The sequence below is a fragment of the Hyla sarda genome, unplaced genomic scaffold (genome assembly GCF_029499605.1).
Source record: "Hyla sarda isolate aHylSar1 unplaced genomic scaffold, aHylSar1.hap1 scaffold_638, whole genome shotgun sequence".
NCBI lineage: Eukaryota > Metazoa > Chordata > Amphibia > Anura > Hylidae > Hyla > Hyla sarda.
Genome location: NW_026610653.1, coordinates 142,663 through 169,760, shown reverse-complemented (window position 1 = coordinate 169,760; position 27,098 = coordinate 142,663). Strand labels below are relative to the sequence as shown.

At 50.7% G+C, this 27,098-nt stretch overlaps 1 protein-coding gene across 1 annotated transcript in view; it reads right to left on the bottom strand.

Moving 5' to 3' along the window:
- Nucleotides 1–756: 756 nt before the first annotated feature.
- LOC130342153 (diacylglycerol O-acyltransferase 1-like) overlaps nt 757–27,098 on the bottom strand; it is a gene marked incomplete at its 5' end in the record, with an annotated part of 44,321 nt that continues 17,979 nt past the window's right edge. The window contains 11 exons of the mRNA XM_056554259.1: nt 757–1,728; nt 1,801–1,863; nt 1,949–2,036; nt 6,200–6,265; nt 6,385–6,497; nt 9,955–9,999; nt 12,549–12,590; nt 22,165–22,203; nt 22,432–22,535; nt 25,144–25,215; nt 26,097–26,225. Of these exons, the coding sequence (XP_056410234.1) occupies nt 1,582–1,728; nt 1,801–1,863; nt 1,949–2,036; nt 6,200–6,265; nt 6,385–6,497; nt 9,955–9,999; nt 12,549–12,590; nt 22,165–22,203; nt 22,432–22,535; nt 25,144–25,215; nt 26,097–26,225 (908 nt within the window). The remainder of the gene's footprint in view (nt 1,729–1,800; nt 1,864–1,948; nt 2,037–6,199; nt 6,266–6,384; nt 6,498–9,954; nt 10,000–12,548; nt 12,591–22,164; nt 22,204–22,431; nt 22,536–25,143; nt 25,216–26,096; nt 26,226–27,098) is intronic.

Here is a 27,098-nt window from a genome sequence, read left to right as displayed (position 1 = left end):
TACAGGATCAGATATTAATAATCACTGAGGATAGAATCTACAGGATCAGGATAATCACTGAGGATAGAATCTACAGGATCAGATAATAATCACTGAGGATAGAATCTACAGGATCAGATAATAATCACTGAGGATAGAATCTACGGGATCAGATCTTAATCATCACTGAGGATAGAATCCACAGGATCAGATAATAATAATCACTGAGGATAGAATGTACAGGATCAGATAATCATCACTGAGGATAGAATCTACAGAATCAGATAATCACTGAGGATAGAATCTACAGGATCAGATAATAATCACTGAGGATAGAATCTACAGGATCAGGATAATAATCACTGAGGATAGAATCTACAGGATCAGATAATAATAATCACTGAGGATAGAATCTACGGGATCAGGATAATCACTGAGGATAGAATCTACAGGATCAGATAATAATCACTGAGGATAGAATCTACAGGATCAGATTATCACTGAGGATAGAATCTACAGGATCAGATAATAATCACTGAGGATAGAATCTACAGGATCAGATAATAATCACTGAGGATAGAATCTACAGGATCAGATTATCACTGAGGATAGAATCTACAGGATCAGATTATCACTGAGGATAGAATCTACGGGATCAGATAATAATCACTGAGGATAGAATCTACAGGATCAGGATAATCACTGAGGATAGAATCTACAGGATCAGATAATAATCACTGAGGATAGAATCTACAGGATCAGATTATCACTGAGGATAGAATCTACGGGATCGGGATCAGACAATAAATCTTGACCATTGTCTGAAAACATCTTTATTTTCTTGTTTCAGATTCTTATTGATCTGATCTCCACACACAAAGCCAGAGGAAGAAATCATTCACGCACAACATTCACCAAACACCGTAAAAAAACACAGATGCCGATCCCGGCCCAGGACACTCCGGAGTAGTCTCAGGACCAGCAGGAGGACAACCACCATGAAGGGACAATGTACCATGGCTGATGGGCACAGGTTCTGCTGATTGATGCTTGTCGCCCACCCACATGGTCAAGGGGAGACCACACTAACCAGACGTGTCCTCAGAGCTGGAATCTGACTGCAGCATGTGAACAGTGCACACGTAGGAGGTTCGCTGTCCTGAGGCGGCCTGAGATCATGGAGCAGCGAGGACCCACGGGTCATGTAGTAGAGGATTGTACCATTTAGTGATCACTGCTGGAGTGTACGACGTACAGAGTGCAAACCCACAGAGCGGGATGAGAACAGGTCATGATTAAACTTCACCGGGACGGACCAGATATCAGGAACTGGTGGGAGCGAAGGAACGGTGGAGGTCTGGGACGGATGTTCTAGGATAAGCAGCAGCAATGTGCAGAGGCGACGGTGGGACAAGAGACACCGAAGAGGATGGAGATGTGGTTGGATGTGGTCGGGGGATCGGGGATATTTTTGGTTGATGAGACCCCATTGCTTCCTGGATCTATACAGACCCGATCACCAATGGGGAAAGACTCTTTTTATCCAGGAAAAGCTTCTCGCATTCCAATCGGCGGCTCCATTGTCTGAGGGATCCGTGATGCTCACGATGAGATCCCGTAGTTTAAGATGTAATAATCGTGCACATACATGAGCACCGCGATGGGCTGCCCAATCATCAGGGAGATCCACACCGCTGCATTGCCATAATTCCCTCGGAGAAACCGACTCACGAACCAGGCCAGAGGGATCTGTAGAGGAGAATAGGAGCTCAGACCAACTCATAAGAGGAGACAGAAGGGGGTGTGAATACTTATACAAACCTGTGACATCATCCCCATGAACGCCCAGAGACGGAACATCTTCAGAGGGACACTGACCAGATACTGAGGAGAACAGAGACGACATCAGAGGTCAGTGAGGAGAACACCAACCCAACAGACCACACCGGATTACCACATCATCACTCACCTCATGGAAAAAGGCAGAGGCAAAGAAAACGGCTGTCTGGGCCGCCCACTTGGAGACACCGCGTTTCATCATTGGTTTATAGAAGTGTCTAAAAGAAAGAGCCAGATCCAGGTGATCAACCTTCAGATCTATTCACTGACCAAATCCCTAGCCTGTCACCTTTCCCTTCCCACAGACTGCTCCACTATACTGTCACCTGTCCCTATTCACAGACTGCTCCACTATACTGTCACCTGTCCCTATTCACAGACTGCTCCACTATACTGTCACCTGTCCCTATTCACAGACTGCTCCACTATACTGTCACCTGTCCCTATTCACAGACTGCTCCACTATACTGTCACCTGTCCCTATTCAGACTGCTCCATTATACTGTCACCTGCCCCTATTCACAGACTGCTCCACTATACTGTCACCTGTCCCTATTCAGACTGCTCCACTATACTGTCACCTGTCCCTATCCACAGACTGCTCCACTATACTGTCACCTGTCCCTACCCCTCTATCCACAGACTGCTCCACTATACTGTCACCTGTCCCTACCCCTCTATCCACAGACTGCTCCACTATACTGTCACCTGTCCCTACCCACAGACTGCTCCACTATACTGTCACCTGTCCCTACCCACAGACTGCTACACTATACTGTCACCTGTCCCTACCCCTCTATCCACAGATTGCTCCACTATACTGTCACCTGTCCCTACCCCTCTATCCACAGACTGCTCCACTATACTGTCACCTGTCCCTACCCACAGACTGCTCCACTATACTGTCACCTGTCCCTATTCACAGACTGCTCCACTATACTGTCACCTGTCCCTATTCACAGACTGCTCCACTATACCGTCACCTGTCCCTATTCACAGACTGCTCCACTATACTGTCACCTGTAACTATTCACAGACTGCTCCACTATACTGTCACCTGTCCCTATTCACAGGCTGCTCCACTATACTGTCACCTGTCCCTATTCACAGACTGCTCCACTATACTGTACCATGTCCCTATTCATAGACTGCTCCACTATACTGTCACCTGTCCCTATTCACAGGCTGCTCCACTATACTGTCACCTGTCCCTATTCACAGGCTGCTCCACTATACTGTCACCTGTCCCTATTCACAGACTGCTCCACTATACTGTCACCTGTAACTACTTACAGACTGCTCCACTATACCGTCACCTGTCCCTTCCCACAGACTGCTCCACTATACTGTCACCTGCCCCTATTCACAGACAGCTCCACTATACTGTCACCTGTCCCTATTCACAGACTGCTCCACTATACTGTCACCTGTCCCTATTCACAGACTGCTCCACTATACTGTCACCTATCCCTATTCACAGACTGCTCCACTATACTGTCACCTGTCCCTTCCCACAGACTGCTCCACTATACTGTCACCTGTCCCTATTCACTGACTGCTCCACTATACTGTCCCTATTCACTGACTGCTCCACTATACTGTCCCTATTCACAGACTGCTCCACTATACTGTCACCTGTCGCTATTCACAGACTGCTCCACTATACTGTCACCTGTAACTATTCACAGGCTGCCCCACTATACTGTCACCTGTCCCTATTCACAGACTGCTCCACTATACTGTCACCTGTAACTATTTACAGACTGCTCCACTATACTGTCACCTGTAACTATTTACAGACTGCTCCACTATACTGTCACCTGTCCCTATTCAGACTGCTCCACTATACTGTCACCTGTCCCTATTCAGACTGCTCCACTATACTGTCACCTGTCCCTTCCCACAGACTGCTCCACTATACTGTCACCTGTAACTATTCACAGACTGCTCCACTATACCGTCACCTGTAACTATTCAGACTGCTCCATTATACTGTCCCTATTCACAGACTGCTCCACTATACTGTCACCTGTCCCTTCCCACAGACTGCTCCATTATACTGTCACCTGTCCCTATTCACAGACTGCTCCACTATACCGTCACCTGTAACTATTCACAGATTGCTCCACTATACGGTCACCTGTCCCTATTCACAGACTGCTCCATTATACTGTCACCTGTCCCTATTCACAGACTGCTCCACTATACCGTCACCTGTAACTATTCACAGATTGCTCCACTATACTGTCACCTGTCCCTACCCCCCCTTATCCACAGACTGCTCCACTATACTGTCCCTATTCACAGACTGCTCCACTATACTGTCCCTATTCACAGACTGCTCCACTATACTGTCACCTGTCCCTATTCACAGACTGCTCCACTATACTGTCACCTGTCCCTATTCACAGACTGCTCCACTATACTGTCACCTGTCCCTATTCACAGGCTGCTCCACTATACTGTCACCTGTCCCTATTCACAGACTGCTCCACTATACTGTCACCTGTAACTATTTACAGACTGCTCCACTATACCGTCACCTGTCCCTTCCCACAGACTGCTCCACTATACTGTCACCTGCCCCTATTCACAGACTGCTCCACTATACTGTCACCTGCCCCTATTCACAGACTGCTCCACTATACTGTCACCTGTAACTATTTACAGACTGCTCCACTATACTGTCACCTGTAACTATTTACAGACTGCTCCACTATACTGTCACCTGTAACTATTTACAGACTGCTCCACTATACTGTCACCTGTCCCTTCCCACAGACTGCTCCACTATACTGTCACCTGTAACTATTCAGACTGCTCCATTATACGGTCCCTATTCACAGACTACTCCACTATACTGTCACCTGTCCCTATTCACAGACTGCTCCACTATACCGTCACCTGTAACTATTCAGACTGCTCCATTATACTGTCCCTATTTACAGACTGCTCCACTATACTGTCACCTGTCCCTTCCCACAGACTGCTCCACTATACTGTCACCTGTCGCTATTCACAGACTGCTCCACTATACTGTCACCTGTAACTATTCAGACTGCTCCATTATACTGTCCCTATTCACAGACTGCTCCACTATACCGTCACCTGTAACTATTCAGACTGCTCCATTATACTGTCCCTATTTAAAGACTGCTCCACTATACTGTCACCTGTAACTATCCACAGACTGCTCCACTATACTGTCACCTGTCCCTATTCACAGACTGCTCCACTATACTGTCACCTGTCCCTATTCACAGACTGCTCCATTATACTGTCCCTATTTACAGACTGCTCCACTATACTGTCACCTGTAACTATCCACAGACTGCTCCATTATACTGTCACCTGTCCCTATTCACAGACTGCTCCACTATACTGTCACCTGTCCCTATTCACAGACTGCTCCACTATACTGTCACCTGTCCCTATTCACAGACTGCTCCACTATACTGTCACCTGTAACTATTCACAGACTGCTCCACTATACTGTCACCTGTAACTATTCACAGACTGCTCCACTATACTGTCACCTATCCCTACCCATCTATCCACAGACTGCTCCACTATACTGTCACCTGTCCCTACCCCTCTATCCACAGGCTGCTCCACTATACTGTCACCAGTCCCTATTCACAGATTGCTCCACTATACTGTCACCTGTCCCTTCCCCTCTATCCACAGACTGCTCCACTATACTGTCACCAGTCCCTATTCACAGATTGCTCCACTATACTGTCACCTGTCCCTATTCACAGATTGCTCCACTATACTGTCACCTGTCCCTATTCACAGACTGCTCCACTATACTGTCACCTGTCCCTATTCACAGACTGCTCCACTATACTGTCACCTGTCCCTTCCCCTCTATCCACAGACTGCTCCACTATACTGTCACCTGTCCCTATTCACAGACTGCTCCACTATACTGTCACCTGTCCCTTCCCCTCTATCCACAGACTGCTCCACTATACTGACACCTGTCCCTACCCACAGACTACTCCACTATACTGTCACGTGTCCCTATTCACAGACTGCTACACTATACTGTCACCTGTCCCTACAAACTATCCACAGACTGCCCAACTTTACTTTCACCATTCCCTACCCCTCTATCTACTGACTGCTTCACTGGCACCTGTCTACCTCTTTATCCCCTCACTTCTCCCTACCCTCTTATCCATTGACTGACCACTTTCCACTCTATCCAACTGACTGCACCACCATTCCCACCACTATCCACTGACCACTCCACCATCCCCTTACCCGTTCCTACTACTATTCAATGACCTCTCCACCATCCTATGACCATATCTCCTCCCTACATGGTGGTATAATCATGTGACTTCACTCTTACTGCTCCCCCCCCTCACACTACCTGATGCACCATTTGTGGACCGGGATATTCCAGTTTTGCCAGAAGTAAGTCACAGTTTCAGAGTTCCTGGAGAATCAGATGAATACATTTGTTATGAATTCTGGGTCCTGATCACACACAACCACTCTCATCATCCGGGGTCAGCACGATGGGGATACAACTGGCATTAGACCATTATCACTCACCACCAGTCCCTGTAAAACTCCCGGTCCCCAAAACGCATCAACTCAGCTACAAAGTTCATGGAAGAATGGAAGAACCAGTAGAAGAAGATCAGCCAGATGAGGTGGTTGGGGACCTGCAATGAATGGAAGAATCATCAACCTCTGGGTATACAAGACGGGGCAGAGGAGGACGGGAGTACAAGACGTGGCAGAGGAGGACGGGAGTACAAGAGGGGGCAGAGAATGAGGGGCGTACAAGAGGGGGCAGAGAATGAGGGGCGTACAAGACGTGGCAGAGGAGGACGGGAGTACAAGAGGGGGCAGAGAATGAGGGGCGTACAAGACGGGGCAGTGGAGGACGGGAGTACAAGAGGAGGCAGAGGAGGACGGGAGAACAAGAGGAGGCAGAGGATGAGGTGGTGTACTAGACGGGGCAGAGGATGAGGTGGTGTACAAGACGGGGCAGAGGAGGACGGGAGTACAAGAGGAGGCAGAGGATGAGGTGGTGTACAAGACGGGGCAGAGGATGAGGGGGTGTACAAGACGGGGCAGAGGATGAGGGGGTGTACAAGAGGGGGCAGAGGATGAGGGGTGTACAAGAGGGGGAAGAGGATGCGTACAAGAGGGGGCAGAGGATGAGGAGGCGTACAAGAGGGGGCAGAGGATGAGGAGGCGTACAAGAGGGGGCAGAGGATGAGGTGGTGTACTAGACGGGGCAGAGGATGAGGTGGTGTACAAGACGGGGCAGAGGAGGACGGGAGTACAAGAGGAGGCAGAGGATGAGGTGGTGTACAAGACGGGGCAGAGGATGAGGGGGTGTACAAGACGGGGCAGAGGATGAGGGGGTGTACAAGACGGGGCAGAGGATGAGGGGTGTACAAGAGGGGGAAGAGGATGCGTACAAGAGGGGGCAGAGGATGAGGAGGCGTACAAGAGGGGGCAGAGGATGAGGAGGCGTACAAGAGGGGGCAGAGGATGAGGAGGCGTACAAGACGGGGCAGAGGATGAGGAGGTGTACAAGACGGGGCAGAGGATGAGGAGGTGTACAAGAGGGGGCAGAGGATGAGGAGGTGTACAAAGGGGCAGAGGATGAGGAGGTGTACAAGAGGGGGCAGAGGATGAGGAGGTGTACAAGAGGGGGCAGAGGATGAGGAGGTGTACAAGAGGGGGCAGAGGATGAGGAGGTGTACAAGAGGGGGCAGAGGATGAGGAGGTGTACAAAGGGGCAGAGGATGAGGAGGTGTACAAAGGGGCAGAGGATGAGGAGGTGTACAAAGGGGCAGAGGATGAGGAGGTGTACAAAGGGGCAGAGGATGAGGAGGTGTACAAAGGGGCAGAGGATGAGGAGGTGTACAAAGGGGCAGAGGATGAGGAGGTGTACAAGAGGGGGCAGAGGATGAGGGGTGTGACGGATCCATCTGCTGGTTAACCTCTTGGACCCCGTTAGAACGTTGTGGTTAACCGCAGACACCTCTCCATTCCATTCGTACGGGTGGTCGACGTTCGCCGACCACGAGGCGGCGGCCGTTTTTGGGACCCGAGGAAAAATCAGCAGTGTTCGGTACAAATCCTATGTAAATAAAAACGGACCCTTTATCTAAAAACACAGCTGGAAGCTGCCGCCCGCCTTCTATTTCGTCATTTATATGTTTCAATGAGTTTTCTTGTTGTGTTCTGGGATGGCGATTGTCTCTGTCCTGGGAGATAATTGGATTTCTTCGTCCTGGGAGATAATTGGATTTCTTTGTCCTGGGAGATAATTGGATTTCTTCCCAGTTGTCTGGGGGATAGAGAGGAGGGAGGTATGGGTAAAGTGGGAAGGGCTTATGTTGAAGCCACTGCGATTGGCTACTGTCCACTATGTTTTACAGTCTTCCATCAGGTCCTCTATGGGAGTGTCCACCTGGTGGAGACCTGCATAAATACCGGGCAGGTAGAGCCATTAAAGTCATTCCTGTTTGACCCTCAAGACGGAGCTGGTCTCATTTGTGGGGGGAATTACTATTGGGACAGCGCTTCGTTATTTCTAGCTATGGAAGGAGTTCGACTGATTTGCTGATCGGGAGCGGCTGCGTTCGTATCCTCCGGTCGGGAGTTGGACGGTCGGCTGGAACCAACCTGTGTTCCTGGAGGTCAGGGGATCATTCCAAGCGGCGGCTTCCTCTACCTGTTGGGGAGTGTTCTAACAAGGGGTGTGCAAGATTGGGCAGAAGAGGAGGGGGTGTGCAAGAGGGGGCAGAGGAGGAGGGGGTGTACAAGACGGGGCAGAGGATGAGGGGGTGTACAAGAGGGGGCAGAGGATGAGGGGGTGTACAAGAGGGGGCAGAGGATGAGGGGTGTACAAGAGGGGGCAGAAGATGAGAGGTGTACAAGAGGGGGCAGAGGATGAGGGGGTGTGCAAGAGGGGGCAGAGGAGGAGGGGGTGTGCAAGAGGGGGCAGAGGAGGAGGGGGTGTACAAGAGGGGGCAGAGGAGGAGGGGGTGTACAAGAGGGGGCAGAGGATGAGGGGTGTACAAGAGGGGGCAGAGGAGGAGGGGGTGTGCAAGAGGGGGCAGAGGAGGAGGGGGTGTGCAAGAGGGGGCAGAGGATGAGGGGGTGTACAAGAGGGGGCAGAGGATGAGGGGGTGTACAAGAGGGGGCAGAGGAGGAGGGGGTGTGCAAGAGGGGGCAGAGGATGAGAGGTGTACAAGACGGGGCAGAGGATGAGAGGTGTACAAGAGGGGGCAGAGGATGAGGGGGTGTACAAGAGGGGGCAGAGGATGAGGGGGTGTACAAGAGGGGGCAGAGGATGAGAGGTGTACAAGAGGGGGCAGAGGAGGAGGGGGTGTGCAAGACGGGGCAGAGGAGGAGGGGGTGTGCAAGACGGGGCAGAGGATGAGGGGGTGTGCAAGAGGGGGGCAGAGGATGAGAGGTGTACAACACGGGGCAGAGGATGAGGGGGTGTGCAAGACGGGGCAGAGGATGAGGGGTGTACAACACGGGGCAGAGGATGAGGGGGCAGATGATGAGGGGTGTACAAGACGGGGCAGAGGATGGGGGGGTGCAAGAGGGGGGCAGAGGATGAGGGGGTGTGCAAGAGGGGGCAGAGGATGAGGGGGTGTGCAAGAGGGGGGCAGAGGATGGGGGGGTGCAAGACAGGGCAGAAAATGAGGGGGTGTACAACACGGGGCAGAGGATGAGGGGGTGTGCAAGAGGGGGGCACAGGATGAGGGGGTGTGCAAGACGGGGCAGAGGATGGGGGGGGTGCAAGAGGGGGGCAGAGGATGAGGGGGTGTGCAAGAGGGGGCAGAGGATGAGGTGGTGTGCAAGAGGGGGCAGAGGATGAGGGGGTGTGCAAGAGGGGGCAGAGGATGAGGGGGTGTGCAAGAGGGGGCAGAGGATGAGGGGGTGTGCAAGAGGGGGCAGAGGATGAGGGGGTGTGCAAGAGGGGGCAGATAATGAGGGGTGTGCAAGAGGGGGCAGAGGATGAGAGGTGTACAAGAGGGGGCAGAGGATGAGGGGTGTACAAGAGGGGGCAGAGGATGAGGGGTGTACAAGAGGGGGCAGAGGATGAGGGGTGTACAAGAGGGGGCAGAGGATGAGGGCACTTACCGCCAGCTTCAGGAGCCGCTCAATGATCCTTGAGTAATCCATGTCCTGAATAAAAGACGATCGGGAGAAACTAAGACAAGGAGAACCCCGACCCCATAAGAGACTCCTCCAGAGAAACACGCCGGACTCTAACCCCAACCCGTGTCCTTATAGAGTGTAAGCTCCTATGGACAGGACTCTTACTCCTCCTCCTCCTGTATCTCCTCTTATTCCTTATAGAGTGTAAGCTCCTATGGTCAGGACTCTTACTCCTCCTCCTGTATCTCCTCTTATTCCTTATAGAGTGTAAGCTCCTATGGACAGGACTCTTACTCCTCCTCCTCTTGTATCTCCTCTTATTCCTTATAGAGTGTAAGCTCCTATGGTCAGGACTCTTACTCCTCCTCCTGTATCTCCTCTTATTCCTTATAGAGTGTAAGCTCCTATGGACAGGACTCTTACTCCTCCTCCTGTATCTCCTCTTATTCCTTATAGAGTGTAAGCTCCTATGGACAGGACTCTTACTCCTCCTCCTGTATCTCCTCTTATTCCTTATAGAGTGTAAGCTCCTATGGTCAGGACTCTTACTCCTCCTCCTGTATCTCCTCTTATTCCTTATAGAGTGTAAGCTCCTATGGTCAGGACTCTTACTCCTCCTCCTGTATCTCCTCTTATTCCTTATAGAGTGTAAGCTCCTATGGTCAGGACTCTTACTCCTCCTCCTGTATCTCCTCTTATTCCTTATAGAGTGTAAGCTCCTATGGTCAGGACTCTTACTCCTCCTGTATCTCCTCTTACTCCTTATAGAGTGTAAGCTCCTATGGTCAGGACTCTTACTCCTCCTCCTCCTGTATCTCCTCTTATTCCTTATAGAGGGTAAGCTCCTATGGTCAGGACTCTTACTCCTCCTCCTGTATCTCCTCTTATTCCTTATAGAGTGTAAGCTCCTATGGACAGGACTCTTACTCCTCCTCCTCCTGTATCTCCTATTATTCCTTATAGAGTGTAAGCTCCTATGGTCAGGACTCTTACCCCTCCTCCTGTATCTCCTCTTACTCCTTATAGAGTGTAAGCTCCTATGGTCAGGACTCTTACTCCTCCTCCTGTATCTCCTCTTACTCCTTATAGAGTGTAAGCTCCTATGGTCAGGACTCTTACTCCTCCTGTATCTCCTCTTACTCCTTATAGAGTGTAAGCTCCTATGGTCAGGACTCTTACTCCTTCTCCTATATCTCCTCTTATTCCTTATAGAGTGTAAGCTCCTATGGACAGGACTCTTACTCCTCCTCCTCTTGTATCTTCTCTTATTCCTTATAGAGTGTAAGCTCCTATGGTCAGGACTCTTACTCCTCCTCCTATATCTCCTCTTATTCCTTATAGCGTGTAAGCTCCTATGGTCAGGACTCTTACTCCTCCTCTGGTATCTTCTCTTATTCCTTATAGAGGGTAAGCTCCTATGGTCAGGACTCTTACTCCTCCTGTATCTCCTCTTATTCCTTATAGAGTGTAAGCTCCTATGGTCAGGACTCTTACTCCTCCTCCTGTATCTTCCCTTATTCCTTATAGAGTGTAAGCTCCTATGGTCAGGACTCTTACTCCTCCTCCTCCTGTATCTCCTCTTATTCCTTATAGAGTGTAAGCTCCTATGGTCAGGACTCTTACTCCTCCTCCTGTATCTCCTCTTATTCCTTATAGAGTGTAAGCTCCTATGGTCAGGACTCTTACTCCTCCTCCTGTATCTCCTCTTATTCCTTATAGAGTGTAAGCTCCTATGGTCAGGACTCTTACTCCTCCTCTTGTATCTCCTCTTATTCCTTATAGAGGGTAAGCTCCTATGGTCAGGACTCTTACTCCTCCTCCTGTATCTCCTCTTATTCCTTATAGAGTGTAAGCTCCTATGGTCAGGACTCTTACTCCTCCTCCTGTATCTCCTCTTATTCCTTATAGAGTGTAAGCTCCTATGGTCAGGACTCTTACTCCTCCTCCTCCTGTATCTCCTCTTATTCCTTATAGAGTGTAAGCTCCTATGGTCAGGACTCTTACTCCTCCTCCTGTATCTTCCCTTATTCCTTATAGAGTGTAAGCTCCTATGGTCAGGACTCTTACTCCTCCTCCTGTATCTCCTCTTATTCCTTATAGAGTGTAAGCTCCTATGGTCAGGACTCTTACTCCTCCTCCTGTGTCTCCTCTTATTCCTTATAGAGTGTAAGCTCCTATGGTCAGGACTCTTACTCCTCCTCCTGTATCTCCTCTTATTCCTTATAGAGTGTAAGCTCCTATGGTCAGGACTCTTACTCCTCCTCCTGTATCTCCTCTTACTCCTTATAGAGTGTAAGCTCCTATGGTCAGGACTCTTACTCCTCCTCCTGTATCTCCTCTTATTCCTTATAGAGTGTAAGCTCCTATGGTCAGGACTCTTACTCCTCCTTCTGTATCTCCTCTTATTCCTTATAGAGTGTAAGCTCCTATGGACAGGACTCTTACTCCTCCTCCTCTTGTATCGCCTCTTATTCCTTATAGAGGGTAAGCTCCTATGGTCAGGACTCTTTCCATATACGAGGACACTCCAGGAGACACCTCAATACGTGATGGGACAAGAAACGCGTTTAACTCACCCGGAACGGTTTCATTGAGTTCTGGATTGCTGGGACCATCCACTAAAAGACAAAACAAGGAAATATTCTACTGCACAGGGCACTCCGGAGGGAAAGAAAGGTTTTCAAATCAACTTCTATATAAAAATCTTAATCCTTCCAGTGCTGTATGCTCCACAGGAAGTTGTGTAGTTCTTTCCAGTCTGACCACAGTGCTCTCTGCTGACACCTCTGTCCATCTACATAGCAAACCTCTCCTGCTCTGGACATTTCCTGACATGGACAGAGGTGTCAGCAGAGAGCACTGTGGTCAGACTGGAAAGAACTACAGAACTTCCTGTGGAGCATACAGCAGCTGATAAGTACTGGAAGGATTAAGATTTTTATATAGAAATAATTTACTTGGTTTACTTGAAAACATTTCTTTCCCTCCAGAGTGCCCCTTTAATATCCCCAATCAGCCACAGCCACCATTACTGACCCCCCAACCTTCTCTATGAGACCCCAACCAGTACTGACCCCCCAACCTTCTCCATGAGACCCCAACCAGTACTGACCCCCCAACCTTCTCCATGAGACCCCAACCAATACTGACCCCCCAACCTTCTCCATGAGACCCCAACCAATACTGACCCCCCCAACCTTCTCCATGAGACCCCAACCAGTACTGACCCCCCCAACCTTCTCCATGAGACCCCAACCAGTACTGACCCCCCCAACCTTCTCCATCAGACTCCAGCCAGTCCTGACCCCCTCCCCCAACCTTCTCCATCAGACCCCAACCAGTACGGACCCCCCAACCTTCTCCATCAGACCCCAATCAGTCCTGACCCCCTCCCCCAACCTTCTCCATCAGACCCCAACCAGTACTGACCCCCCCAACCTTCTCCATGAGACCCCAACCAGTCCTGACCCCCCAACCTTCTCCATGAGACCCCAACCAGTACTGACCCACCAACCTTCTCCATCAGACCCTGTCAGGCCCAAGGCCTGATTATTAAAATCCTATATGTGTATTATAATTATAACTGTGTGATGTATTATCCAAGCCATGGGTTAGAGGTCATTCAGACTGTGGGTTTGTGTATTGCATTTTATTGGGGGTCTGGCTGGTTGTTTACATCTCCTTTGAAGGCAAAGGCTCTTTTGAAGCAGCAGGATGTAAGGTGCACTCTGGTCCCATCATATAATCAACTAGATAAGGGGCCAGGAAGAGAGAAGACCCCCCCCCCCCCCCCGGTGGGATCAGAGGGGAGGGGGGAATGGAGTCTCCCTCCAAAGAAAGCAGATATGATATTTAAACAATGCTAGACTAAAATGGTTGTTCAAGGCTGTGCAACAAGCTGACAAGACCATCCTAAGAACAGCTGGAACTCCCTGACAAGGACGGCTATACCATCATGCTGTAAGAACTTCATCTTTTGTTTTCTGAACTTGTCTTGCCAAACTCTTATATATTTTTGTAACTATGTAATTTGTTTCTTTTTATGCATAACACTGATACCTTTTATCAGATTAAATGTTTCATTAATCAGCTCTGGTCTTTGATCTCTAAATATATGAGCTCACCTTTCTGAAGGCAGTTCTGGTGGAAACACATTTATTTAAGGGTTAATTTGGTGACTTGCTGGGACTAGTAGTGTATACCCAGAGGTCTGGTGGCCTTAACCCTTGCACCATCACACTCTCTCTAGCGTCTTGGCTGGACCGATAGGGTGTGATCGTGACAACTGGTGGCAGCGTCGGGATATATTTAGAGATTTTTAGTGCTTGCTGGATTTTACCTGTAAGGAAATCTTAGCACTAAAAAAGAAATTGCAAATTCCAAAGACAGAGCTCAGTTTAAAAGACATACAAAAAAAGAGTGCAAGACAGTTCTGTCCTCCCCATCTCCTGTTTTACCTCCTCTGTCTCATCTCGGAAAGATGGAGGCATATCGCAAGCAGTCCATGCCTGCACTGGAGCTAATGTGCCAAGACAAGGACATCCCTACTGCAGGAAAGAACAAGGAACAACTTATTGCTGATCTTGTGGAGTATGATGCCTGTGCAGAAGAGCTGAGTGACATAAGATAAAGTCCTACAGCTGGAACTGCCATCCAAGGACTGATATCTCCTGGGGAATACAACATTACTCCCCATCAGGACAGAACTCCACATGAGGCCTTGGACTCTTATATGCGGATTGCCTTACAACACCTTGGGAATGTGGATGCCAATATGAAACTCCAACTGCTTCTCCAGTACCAAACTGCAGAGAGAGAGGCATGAGCGGCAGAGAGAGAGGCCCAGGCACGAGCGGCAGAGAGAGAGGCACAGGCACGAGCGGCAGAGAGAGAGGCCCAGGCACGAGCGGCAGAGAGAGAGGCCCAGGCACGAGCGGCAGAGAGAGAGGCCCAGGCACGAGCGGCAGAGAGAGAGGCCCAGGCACGAGCGGCAGAGAGAGAGGCCCAGGCACGAGCGGCAGAGAGAGAGGCCCAGGCACGAGCGGCAGAGAGAGAGGCCCAGGCACGAGCGGCAGAGAGAGAGGCCCAGGCACGAGCGGCAGAGAGAGAGGCCCAGGCACGAGCGGCAGAGAGAGAGGCCCAGGCACGAGCGGCAGAGAGAGAGGCCCAGGCACGAGCCGCAGAGAGAGAGGCCCAGGCACGAGCGGCAGAGAGAGGCGCCCAGGCACGAGCCGCAGAGAGAGAGGCCCAGCGGAGGCATGAACTGGAGGTTCTGAGGCTGAGAGGGGATGCTTCATCCACACGGAGTGATGTGCAGGATCAAGGAGACCACAAACCCCGCTTGGAACATTTCCCCATGTTGGAGAAAGATGGTGATCTGGATGTGTTCCTGAGGGGATTTGAAAAGGTTTGCCGGCAGTTCCATCTACCTAAGGAACAGTGGGGACGATATCTAACCCCACGGCTGCGAGGGAAAGCTCTGGATGTGTTTGCTTCTCTTTCCTCTGAGAGTGACCAGGACTATGAGGCAATAAAATCTGCCCTGCTCAAAACTTTTAATCTGACTCCAGAGACTTATCGGAAAAAGTTTCGGACTTTGCAACAAAGCGCCACAGAAAGCTGCACTGAACATGCAGGTCAGCTAAGGACTGCATTTAGGCAATGGACTGGGGGCCTACAAGTCACTACCTATGAGGCCCTGGAGGACTTGATGTTCCTGGATCAGTTTCTCCAAACACGGAGCTTTGAAGCCAGAGAGTGGATTTTGGATCGCAAGCCCAAGACAGCCATGGAAGCAGCAGAACTAGGAGATGACTTTGCCAACAACCGGGCACCGACAGCAAAGCGTGGATCTGCACAAGCTGGAGCAAGTACCTGGAGGGGAGCCAAACAACCACAAAGCACCACCAGGTCAGCCAGGAAATTCTTGCCATCATTCCCAAAAGCAACAGGAGCCACATTGGGTCAGGGCGACACCCACCGATGTTACAGATGCAACAATATTGGGACCTGAGTGCCACTTGCCCCAACAAAAAGAATTCACCAGTAGCTGGAGGACACACAGCCGTTCTTCTGGTGTCCGGAGCGGTGGAGAAAAGAGCGGATAACCTGCAGAGTGTAACTGTGGGTGACTGGGTGACTGTGGGTTACGAGATTCTGGAGCTTCCTTTACCTTGGTGCGGCCTGAAGTGGTGGATACAGAGGACATCATCCCTGGAAGAACCATGGCCTTAAAAGGAATTGGAGGTGTGCGGCCTGCTGTGCCCATGGCCCGTGTGTACCTGGATTGGGGTACAGGCAAAGGTTTGCGGGCGGTGGGGGTCTCTGAGGACATCCCTGTTAATGTTCTGCTGGGGAATGATTTGGGTCGGATGCTCTGTCATTATGCTCCAGAGGACACTACCTGCACACCGGATGGGCTAGGAGAGAGCCCTGTTCATTCTGAGGTACTGTGCGAGACTTTGGGAGATACTGGGAAATGTGGTAACTGGGAGGGAGTGCAGGGGATTGATAAATGTTTACCTGTGACTGAACCAGTAATGTTTTCCAAAAGTGGAATGTGGTGTATTGTAAAATGTGGTGACAATGCATTGCCAATGCCAAAACCTAGTGGAGATGGGCTAGGGGGAGGGGTTGGTGTGCCCCTGGTGACATGTAAGGATGAGGGATCAGCAGTGAGTAATATGTCCCAATCCTGTGAGCCTAAGAAGGAGGAGGGAAGGAGTGATAGCCCTGTGTATGATGCCTGTATTGTTATGTCTGGAACTGAGGGGGAGGAAGGTAAACCCCAGGGAGGCATACCAATGGTGGCAGTGGTAACGCGTCAGCAGCGTGCCAGGGCTGCAGCTTTAAAAGGAAGGGAGGATGGTGATGCAAGGGACAAGCTGTGTGACATGAAAGCCCCAGCAGAGGAAGGTGGAGATGCTAGTTCATCTGGGGGAAATGTGCTCCCTGATACCACGAGATGGGGGAGGGAAATGAGCATTTCCGGGAAGCTCTGCGCAGTGACCCTTCCCTTGAAGGGCTGAGACAACGTGCTGAGCATACAGGTGGTGACACAGATGGGCATCGGGTATATTGGGAAAATGATATCTTGTACTGGGAGTCCCTTTCCAAAGGCATGCTAGGGGCCCAGGAGAGAGAAAGGCAGTTAATGGTTCCTAGGCCGTACAGGAAAGAGCTGCTGAGGTTGGCCCATGAGACCCCGCTGGCAGGACATTTGGGAGTGGCAAAGACATAGTCCAGGTTGGCACACAATTTCTATTGGCCGGGTATGGGTACTGCTGTTGCCAATTATTGTAGATCTTGTCGTGTCTGCCAAAGGGTGGGTAAGTCTGGGGATGTTACTCGTGTTCCCCTACCAGTCATATCTGTACCTTTTGAACAAGTGGCAGTGGATATTGAGGGGGCCTCTGGCTATACCCAGCAGCACAGGGAAACAATTTATTCTCACTGTGGTGGATTATGCAACCAGGTACCCTGAGGTTATTGCCTTATCCTCCGTCCGGGCAGATAAGGTGGCAGATGCTCTGATCAGTATATTCTGCAGGGTGGGTTCCCTCACTGATCAGGGCCCCCAGTTCATGTCCAATCTCATGCAATGTACAGCACTTGGTAGCCCATACCACCCCCCAAACAAATGGTCTCTGTGAGAGGTTCAATGGGACCTTGACACAAATGCTGAAAACCTTTGTAGAATCGGAGGGCAGAGACTGGGGAAAGTATTTACCCCATCTGTTATTTGCTTACAGGGAGGTACCCCAAGAGTCTACAGGTTTCTCGCCCTTTGAGTTATTATATGGTCACAAAGTGCGGGGACCCCGAGATTTAGTTAGGGAAGAATGGGAAGGGGGGCTACCTGCCCCTGAGACTTCTGTGGTGGAATATGTTCTGAGATTCAGGGACAGGACGCAGACATTGACTGGGCTGGTACAGGACAACCTCATAGCAGCACAGTCCAGGCAGAAGTACAGGTACGATCACAATGTAAGGGACCGGGTCTATGAAGTGGGACAGAAGGGAATGGTTCTGAACCCCATCAGGCAGAATAAGTTGCAGGCTGCCTGGGAGGGTCCCTTCCCCATTCTGCAGCGCCTAGAACCCACCACATATGTAGTTGCCCTTGATGAGAAAGGTCAGAGGCCGAGACACATTCATATGGCATACTATGACCCTGAGGAGGTGGTACTCAGTGTATGTAGTGCACCAGAGGAAGGGGAGGGTAGTGATCCCCTACTGGACCTAGTGGAGGAAGCTAAGAGCCAGGGATCCCTTCAGGATGTGGAGATCAATCCACAGGAGGAGGCGGCTTAATCAGGTACTAGGCCCCTTCAGTGCCATTTTTATTGGGAGGCCAGGGCGAACTACTCTAGCCACCCACCATGTTGATACGGGGGACCAGCCACCACTAAGACAGGTAGCCTACCGGGTATCCCCAGAGGTAAAGGCCCATATACAGAAGGAGATTGAGGACATGTTAGAGCTAGGGGTAATTAAGAAGTCAAAAAGCCCCTGGGCCTCCCCAGTGGTGCTGGTGCCCAAAAAAGACAAATCCACTAGGTTCTGTGTGGATTACCAAAGGTTAAATGCTGTGACTACCTTTGATGCTTACCCTATGCCCAGAATAGATGAACTACTTGATCAGCTAGCAGGTTCCCAATATGTGACTATCATGGATTTAAGCCGAGGGTACTGGCAGATCCCTATGACCCCAGAGGCCCAGGAGCGGTCGCCTTTATCAGTCCCTTTGGGTTGTTTGTGTGCTGTTTCATGCCCTTTGGGATGAAAAATGCCCCGGCCACTTTCCAACGATTGGTTGATCAGCTGCTAGAGGGCCACAGGGAATACGCCGTGGCATACTTAGATGATATTGCCATATTCAGTAACACCTGGGAAGAGCACCTGAGTCACCTGGGCAAGGTGGTGCAGCAAATAGCTGAGGCAGGGCTTACCATAAAACCCGAAAAGTGTCAAGTTGGCATGACAGAAGTGCAGTATCTGGGGCATAGAGTAGGAGGAGGGTCCCTACGCCCTGAGCCCAGTAAGGTGGAATCTATTATGGCCTGGCCAATTCCTAAGACCAAAAAACAGGTCATGTCCTTTTTGGGGATCGCAGGGTATTATCGTAGATTTGTCCCAGATTATAGTAAGATAGCAAAACCTCTCACAGACCTGACAAAAAAGAAGGTGTCCAAGCAAATGACCTGGACTGAGGATTGTGATAAGTCCTTCATTGCCCTCCAGACTGCATTGTCCAACTCTCCGGTCCTCCAGGCCCCAGATTTCAGTAGGAGGTTTGTGGTACAAACCGATGCTTCCAATTTTGGTCTGGGGGCTGTTCTTAGCCAAGTAAACTCCAATGGAGAAGAACACCCCATTCTCTACCTGAGTAGGAAGCTATTGCCTAGAGAAGTGGTCTATGCGGTCCTAGAGAAGGAACGTCTAGCTGTGGTCTGGGCTTGGCAAACATTACAGCCATACCTGTACGGCAGGGATTTTACTGTCTGATCACAACCCTCTACATTGGTTGGACACAGTGTCCGGTAACAACGGCAAACTGCTTCGCTGGAGTCTTATCCTCCAACAATATAATTTCACTGTCCAACACAGGAAAGGAAGCCTGCATCAAAATGCTGATGGATTATCGCGTCAGGGGGAAATAAATGGTTAATGGAGACTGATCTATCAGCCTGGAAGAGGAGAGATCTCTCTGTCCCCATCTTAAGGGGGGGGGGGGTCCAGGCCTGATTATTAAAATCCTATATGTGTATTATAATTATAACTGTGTGATGTATTATCCAAGCCATGGGTGAGAGGTCATTCAGACTGTGGGTTTGTGTATTGCATTTTATTGGGGGTCTGGCTGGTTGTTTACATCTCCTTTGAAGTCAGAGGCTCTTTTGAAGCAGCAGGATGTAAGGTGCACTATGGTCCCATCATATAATCAACCAGATAAGGGGCCAGGAAGAGAGAAGACCCCCCCCCCGGTGGGATCAGAGGGGAGGGGGGAATGGAGTCTCCCTCCCAAGAAAGCAGATATGATATTTAAACAATGCTAGACTAAAATGGTTGTTCAAGGCTGTGCAACAAGCTGACAAGACCATCCTAAGAACAGCTGGAACTCACTGACATGGACTGATACCATCATGCTGTAAGAACTTCATTTTTTGTTTTCTGAACTTGTCTTGCTAAACTATTTTATATATTTTTGTAACTATGTCATTTGCTTATTTTTATGCATAACACTGTGATACCTTTTATCAGATTAAATGTTTCATTAATCAGCTCTGGTCTTTGATCTCTAAATATATGAGCTCACCTTTCTGAAGGCAGCTCTGGTGGAAACACATATCTAAGGGTTAATTTGGTGACTTGCTGGGACTAGCAGTGTATACCCAGAGGTCTGGTGGCCTTAAAGGGGTACTCCGGTGGAAACCTTTTTTCTTTTAAATCAACTGGTGGCAGAAAGTTAAACATATTTGTAAATTACTTCTATTAAAAAAAATCTTATTCCTTCCAGTACTTATTAGCTGCTGAATACTACAGAGGAAATTCCTTTCTTTTTGGAACACTGATGACATCATGAACACAGTACTCTCTGCTGACATCTCTGTCCATTTTAGCAACCATGCAGGGCAGCATGGTGGCTCAGTGGTTAGCACTGCTGCCTTGCAATGCTGGGGACTTGGGTTCAAATCCCATTAAGAACAACAATAAATAAATCATTATTATTATTATAATAACGTCAGCAAAGAGAACTGTGGTCGTGATGTCATCAGAGAGCATTCCAAAAAGAAAAGAATTTCCTCTGTAGTATTCCGCAGCTAATAAGTACAGGAAGGATTAAGATTTTTTAATAGAAGTAATTTACAAATATGTTTAACTTTCTGCCACCAGTTGATTTAAAGGGGACCTCTCATCAAATAAACTTTTGATATATTTTAGATTAATGAATGTTGAATAACTTTCCAATAGCATGTTAATGACAAACATGCTTCTTTCTATTGTATTTTTCCCGATCAGTCCTGTCAGCAAGCATTTCTGACTCATGCTGGAGTCCTAAACACTCAAAACTGCCAGCCTGCTTTGTTCACAGCCAAACAGGCTGTGAACAAAGCAGGCTGGCAGCTCTGAGTGTTCTCCTTTGTGAACAAAGCAGACTGGGAGCTCGTAGTGTTTAGGACTCCAGCATGAGTCTGAAATGCTTGCTGTCAGGACTGGTAGGGAGACCCCTAGTGGTCATTTCTTCAAAGTGGAAAATTAAATAGAAAGAAGCAGATTTTTTAATAACATGCAATTGTAAAGTTATTCTGCATACATTAATCTATAATATATCAAACGTTTTTTTGATGAGAGGTACCCTTTAAAAGAAAAAAGGTTTTCACTGGAGTACCCCTTTAACCCTTGCACCATCACACTCTCTCTAATGTCTTGGCGGGACCGATAGGGTGTGATCGTGACAGGACCCAACCAGTACTGACCCCCCAACCTTCTCCATCAGACCCCAACCAGTACTGACCCCCCAACCTTCTCCATCAGACCCCAACCAGTACTGACCCCCCAACCTTCTCCATCAGACCCCAACCAGTACTGACCCCCCAACCTTCTCCATCAGACCCCAACCAGTACTGACCCCCCCAACCTTCTCCATCAGACCCCAACCAGTACTGACCCCCCAACCTTCTCCATCAGACCCCAACCAGTACTGACCCCCCAACCTTCTCCATCAGACCCCAACCAGTACTGACCCCAACCAGTACTGACCCCCCAACCTTCTCCATCAGACCCCAACCAGTACTGACCCCCCAACCTTCTCCATCAGACCCCAACCAGTACTGACCCCCCAACCTTCTCCATCAGACCCCAACCAGTACTGACCCCCCAACCTTCTCCATCAGACCCCAACCAGTACTGACCCCCCAACCTTCTCCAACAGACCCCAACCAGTACTGACCCCCCAATCTTCTCCATCAGACCTCAATCAGCCAAACAAATATAAAACCACAATGCTCCTTCTCACTATAATCCAAAAGACTTTTGTAGACCCAAGGACTCCACTAACACACGCAAGATTATAACTCACTAATCCTCCATTAGATACCCCCCTCACCATAATCCTGCACCCCTATGATGTCAGTCAACTCCTATAGTAACAGTTAATAACCCCACAGCCCCCCTGGACTATGAACTCACCTGCTGGATCAGACCAACCAGGAGCTGCATGATGAAGAGCTGGTGGTAGTAAGAAACCATAATGAGAACGGGCGGATGTGAGGGGGCAGGTGTAGTGAGGGGCCGGGGCAGGCGTAGTGAGGGGCCGGGGCCGGGGCGGGTGTAGTGAGGGGCCGGGGCGGGTGTAGTGAGGGGCCGGGGCGGGTGTAGTGAGGGGCCGGGGCGGGTGTAGTGAGGGGCCGGGGCGGGTGTAATGAGGGGCTGAGAGGGCAGGTGCAGTTTTCTCACCATTTCGACAAGTCGCCTCAGCAGGAATCTCTTACGAATCCTTGAAGAACGCGGGAAATTCAGCTCGTAGCAGAGTGTGGGGGCGAACATGAAGTAGTAAATATCTGAGGTGAAAAAAAACATGGTCAGGAGAGGGGACAATACAGCACATGAGGTCAGGAGAGGAGAATACAGGACATGGGGTCAGGAGAGGAGACAATACAGGACATGAGGTCAGGAGAGGGGACAATACAGGAGATGGGGTCAGGAGAGGGAGACAATACAGGACATGGGGTCAGGAGAGGGAGACAATACAGGACATGGGGTCAGGAGAGGGAGACAATACAGGACATGGGGTCAGGAGAGGAGACAATACAGGACATGGGGTCAGGAGGGGGGGACAATACAGGACATGAGGTCAGGAGAGGAGACAATACAGGACATGGGGTCAGGAGACAATACAGGACATGAGGTCAGGAGAGGAGAATACAGGACATGGGGTCAGGAGAGGAGACAATACAGGACATGAGGTCAGGAGAGGGGACAATACAGGAGATGGGGTCAGGAGAGGGAGACAATACAGGACATGGGGTCAGGAGAGGGAGACAATACAGGACATGGGGTCAGGAGAGGGAGACAATACAGGACATGGGGTCAGGAGAGGAGACAATACAGGACATGGGGTCAGGAGGGGGGGACAATACAGGACATGGGGTCAGGAGGGGGGGACAATACAGGACATGGGGTCAGGAGGGGGGGACAATACAGGACATGGGGTCAGGAGGGGGGGACAATACAGGACATGGGGTCAGGAGGGGGGGACAATACAGGACATGGGGTCAGGAGGGGAGACAATACAGGACATGGGGTCAGGAGGGGAGACAATACAGGACATGGGGTCAGGAGAGGGGACAATACAGGACATGAGGTCAGGAGAGGAGACAATACAGGACATGGGGTCAGGGGAGAGGACAATACAGGACATGGGGTCAGGAGAGGAGACAATACAGGACATGGGGTCAGGAGAGGGGACAATACAGGACATTGGGTCAGGAGAGGGGACAATACAGGACATGGGGTCAGGAGAGGAGACAATACAGGACATGGGGTCAGGAGGGGGGGGACAATACAGGACATGGGGTCAGGAGGGGGGGGACAATACAGGACATGGGGTCAGGAGGGGGGGGACAATACAGGACATGAGGTCAGGAGAGGGGACAATACAGGACATGGGGTCAGGAGAGGGGACAATACAGGACATGGGGTCAGGAGAGGGGACAATACAGGACATGGGGTCAGGAGAGGGGACAATACAGGACATGGGGTCAGGAGAGGAGACAATACAGGACATGGGGTCAGGAGAGGAGACAATACAGGACATGGGGTCAGGAGGGGAGACAATACAGGACATGGGGTCAGGAGAGGAGACAATACAGGACATGGGGTCAGGAGAGGAGAATACAGGACATGGGGTCAGGAGAGGGGACAATACAGGACATGGGGTCAGGAGAGGGGACAATACAGGACATGGGGTCAGGAGAGGGGACAATACAGGACATGGGGTCAGGAGAGGGGGACAATACAGGACATGAGGTCAGGAGAGGAGACAATACAGGACATGAGGTCAGGAGACAATACAGGACATGGGGTCAGGAGAGGAGACAATACAGGACATGGGGTCAGGAGAGGAGACAATACAGGACATGAGGTCAGGAGAGGAGACAATACAGGACATGGGGTCAGGAGACAATACAGGACATGGGGTCAGGAGAGGAGACAATACAGGACATGGGGTCAGGAGAGGAGACAATACAGGACATGGGGTCAGGAGAGGGGACAATACAGGACATGGGGTCAGGAGAGGGGACAATACAGGACATGGGGTCAGGAGAGAGGACAATACAGGACATGGGGTCAGGAGAGAGGACAATACAGGACATGGGTCAGGAGGGGGGGACAATACAGGACATGGGTCAGGAGGGGGGGACAATACAGGACATGGGGTCAGGAGGGGGGGACAATACAGGACATGGGGTCAGGAGGGGGGGACAATACAGGACATGGGGTCAGGAGGGGGGGACAATACAGGACATGAGGTCAGGAGGGGGGGACAATACAGGACATGAGGTCAGGAGAAGGGGGACAATACAGGACATGAGGTCAGGAGAGGAGACAATACAGGACATGAGGTCAGGAGACAATACAGGACATGGGGTCAGGAGAGGAGACAATACAGGACATGGGGTCAGGAGAGGAGACAATACAGGACATGGGGTCAGGAGAGGGGACAATACAGGACATGGAGTCAGGAGAGAGGACAATACAGGACATGGGGTCAGGAGAGAAGACAATACAGGACATGGGGTCAGGAGAGAGGACAATACAGGACATGAGGTCAGGAGACAATACAGGACATGGGGTCAGGAGAGGAGAATACAGGACATGGGGTCAGGAGAGGGGACAATACAGGACATGGGGTCAGGAGAGGGGACAATACAGGACATGGGGTCAGGAGAGAGGACAATACAGGACATGAGGTCAGGAGAGAGGACAATACAGGACATGAGGTCAGGAGAGAGGACAATACAGGACATGGGGTCAGGAGAGGAGACAATACAGGACATGGGGTCAGGAGAGGAGACAATACAGGACATGAGGTCAGGAGAGAGGACAATACAGGACATGGGGTCAGGAGAGGAGACAATACATGGACTGGAAGCAGGTCTCACCCACCTCTGTGCACCAGATTCCCGGGATACGTCACCTTCTTCCCAACATCCCCGTTCGCTCTTTTTATTAAAGGAACTGAGGGACAAGAAATACAAATCACAAGATATAAAATAAGAAGCATGTATAGACAGAGGATAGACCTCACATATAGACCGGGCCGGATGGGGACAGAGGATAGACCTCAGGGTGACATATAGACCGGGCCGTATAGAGGAAAGAGGAGACCTCAGGGTGACATATAGACCGGGCCGTATAGAGGAAAGAGGAGACCTCAGGGTGACATATAGACCGGGCCGTATAGAGGAAAGAGGAGACCTCAGGGTGACATATAGACCGGGCCGTATAGAGGAAACCTCAGGGTGACATAAAGACCGGGCCGTATAGAGGAAAGAGGAGACCTCAGGGTGACATATAGACCGGGCCGTATAGAGGAAAGAGGAGACCTCAGGGTGACATATAGACCGGGCCGTATAGAGGAAACCTCAGGGTGACATAAAGACCGGGCCGTATAGAGGAAAGAGGAGACCTCGGTGACATATAGACCGGGCCGTATAGAGGATAGACCTCAGGGTGACATATAGACCGTGCTGTATAGAGGAAAGAGGATAGACCTCAGGGTGACATATAGACCGGGCCGGATAGGGGACAGAGGATAGACCTCAGGGTGACATATAGACCGGGCCGTATAGAGGATAGACCTCAGGGTGACATATAGACCGGGGCGGATAGAGGATAGACCTCAGGGTCACATATAGACCGGGCCGGATAGAGGCTAGACCTCAGGGTCACATATAGACCGGGCCGTATAGAGGCTAGACCTCAGGGTCACATATAGACCGGGCCGTATAGAGGACAGAAGCCGGACCCCAGAAGCTGAGGTAAAGTCTCATGACATGGGGCGAGCAGACAAGTAGTGAGCAGCTTCCTTTATAGGGAATATCAGAAATTAATCTCACCGGACTGAGTGCGGCCCAGCGCCCGGACTTGCGCCCGTCTCCTCTCCCGGCACCACAGGTTGACATCTTTATAGGAGAACAGCTTGAGGAAGAGGATGGTGTAAACCGAAAGAGCAAAAACAGCGCCCACTGCAGGGAGAGGAAGAAATAAATAATGGTGACTATAAAATCAGCGGCCCCCCAAAAGTACAGGACCGCCACAGTACAGCCAGTGGGGTCTACTGTCCCCCAAATACAACCAGTGGGGTCTACTGTCCCCCAAATACAACCAGTGGGGTCTACTGTCCCCCAAATACAGCCAGTGGGGTCTACTGTCCCCCAAATACAGCCAGTGGGGGTCTACTGTCCCCCAAATACAGCCAGTGGGGTCTACTGTCCCCCAAATACAGCCAGTGGGGTCTACTGTCCCCCAAATACAACCAGTGGGGTCTACTGTCCCCCAAATACAGCCAGTGGGGTCTACTGTCCCCCAAATACAGCCAGTGGGGTCTACTGTCCCCCAAATACAATCAGTGGGGTCTACTACCCTTCCCCCATCCGCCTGAGGACGACGACCCTTCCCCCATCCGCCTGAGGACGACGACCCTTCCCCCATCCGCCTGAGGACGACGACCCTTCCCCATCCGCCTGAGGACTATAATGACCCTTCCCCCATCCGCCTGAGGACTATAATGACCCTTCCCCCATCCGCCTGAGGACGACGACGACCCTTCCCCCATCCGCCTGAGGACGACGACGACCCTTCCCCCATCCGCCTGAGGGCGACGACGACCCTTCCCCCATCCACCTGAGGGCGACGACGACCCTTCCCCCATCCGCCTGAGGGCGACGACGACCCTTCCCCCATCCGCCTGAGGGCGACGACGACCCTTCCCCCATCCGCCTGAGGGCGACGACGACCCTTCCCCCATCCGCCTGAGGACGACGACGACCCTTCCCCCATCCGCCTGAGGGCGACGACGACCCTTCCCCCATCCGCCTGAGGGCGACGACGACCCTTCC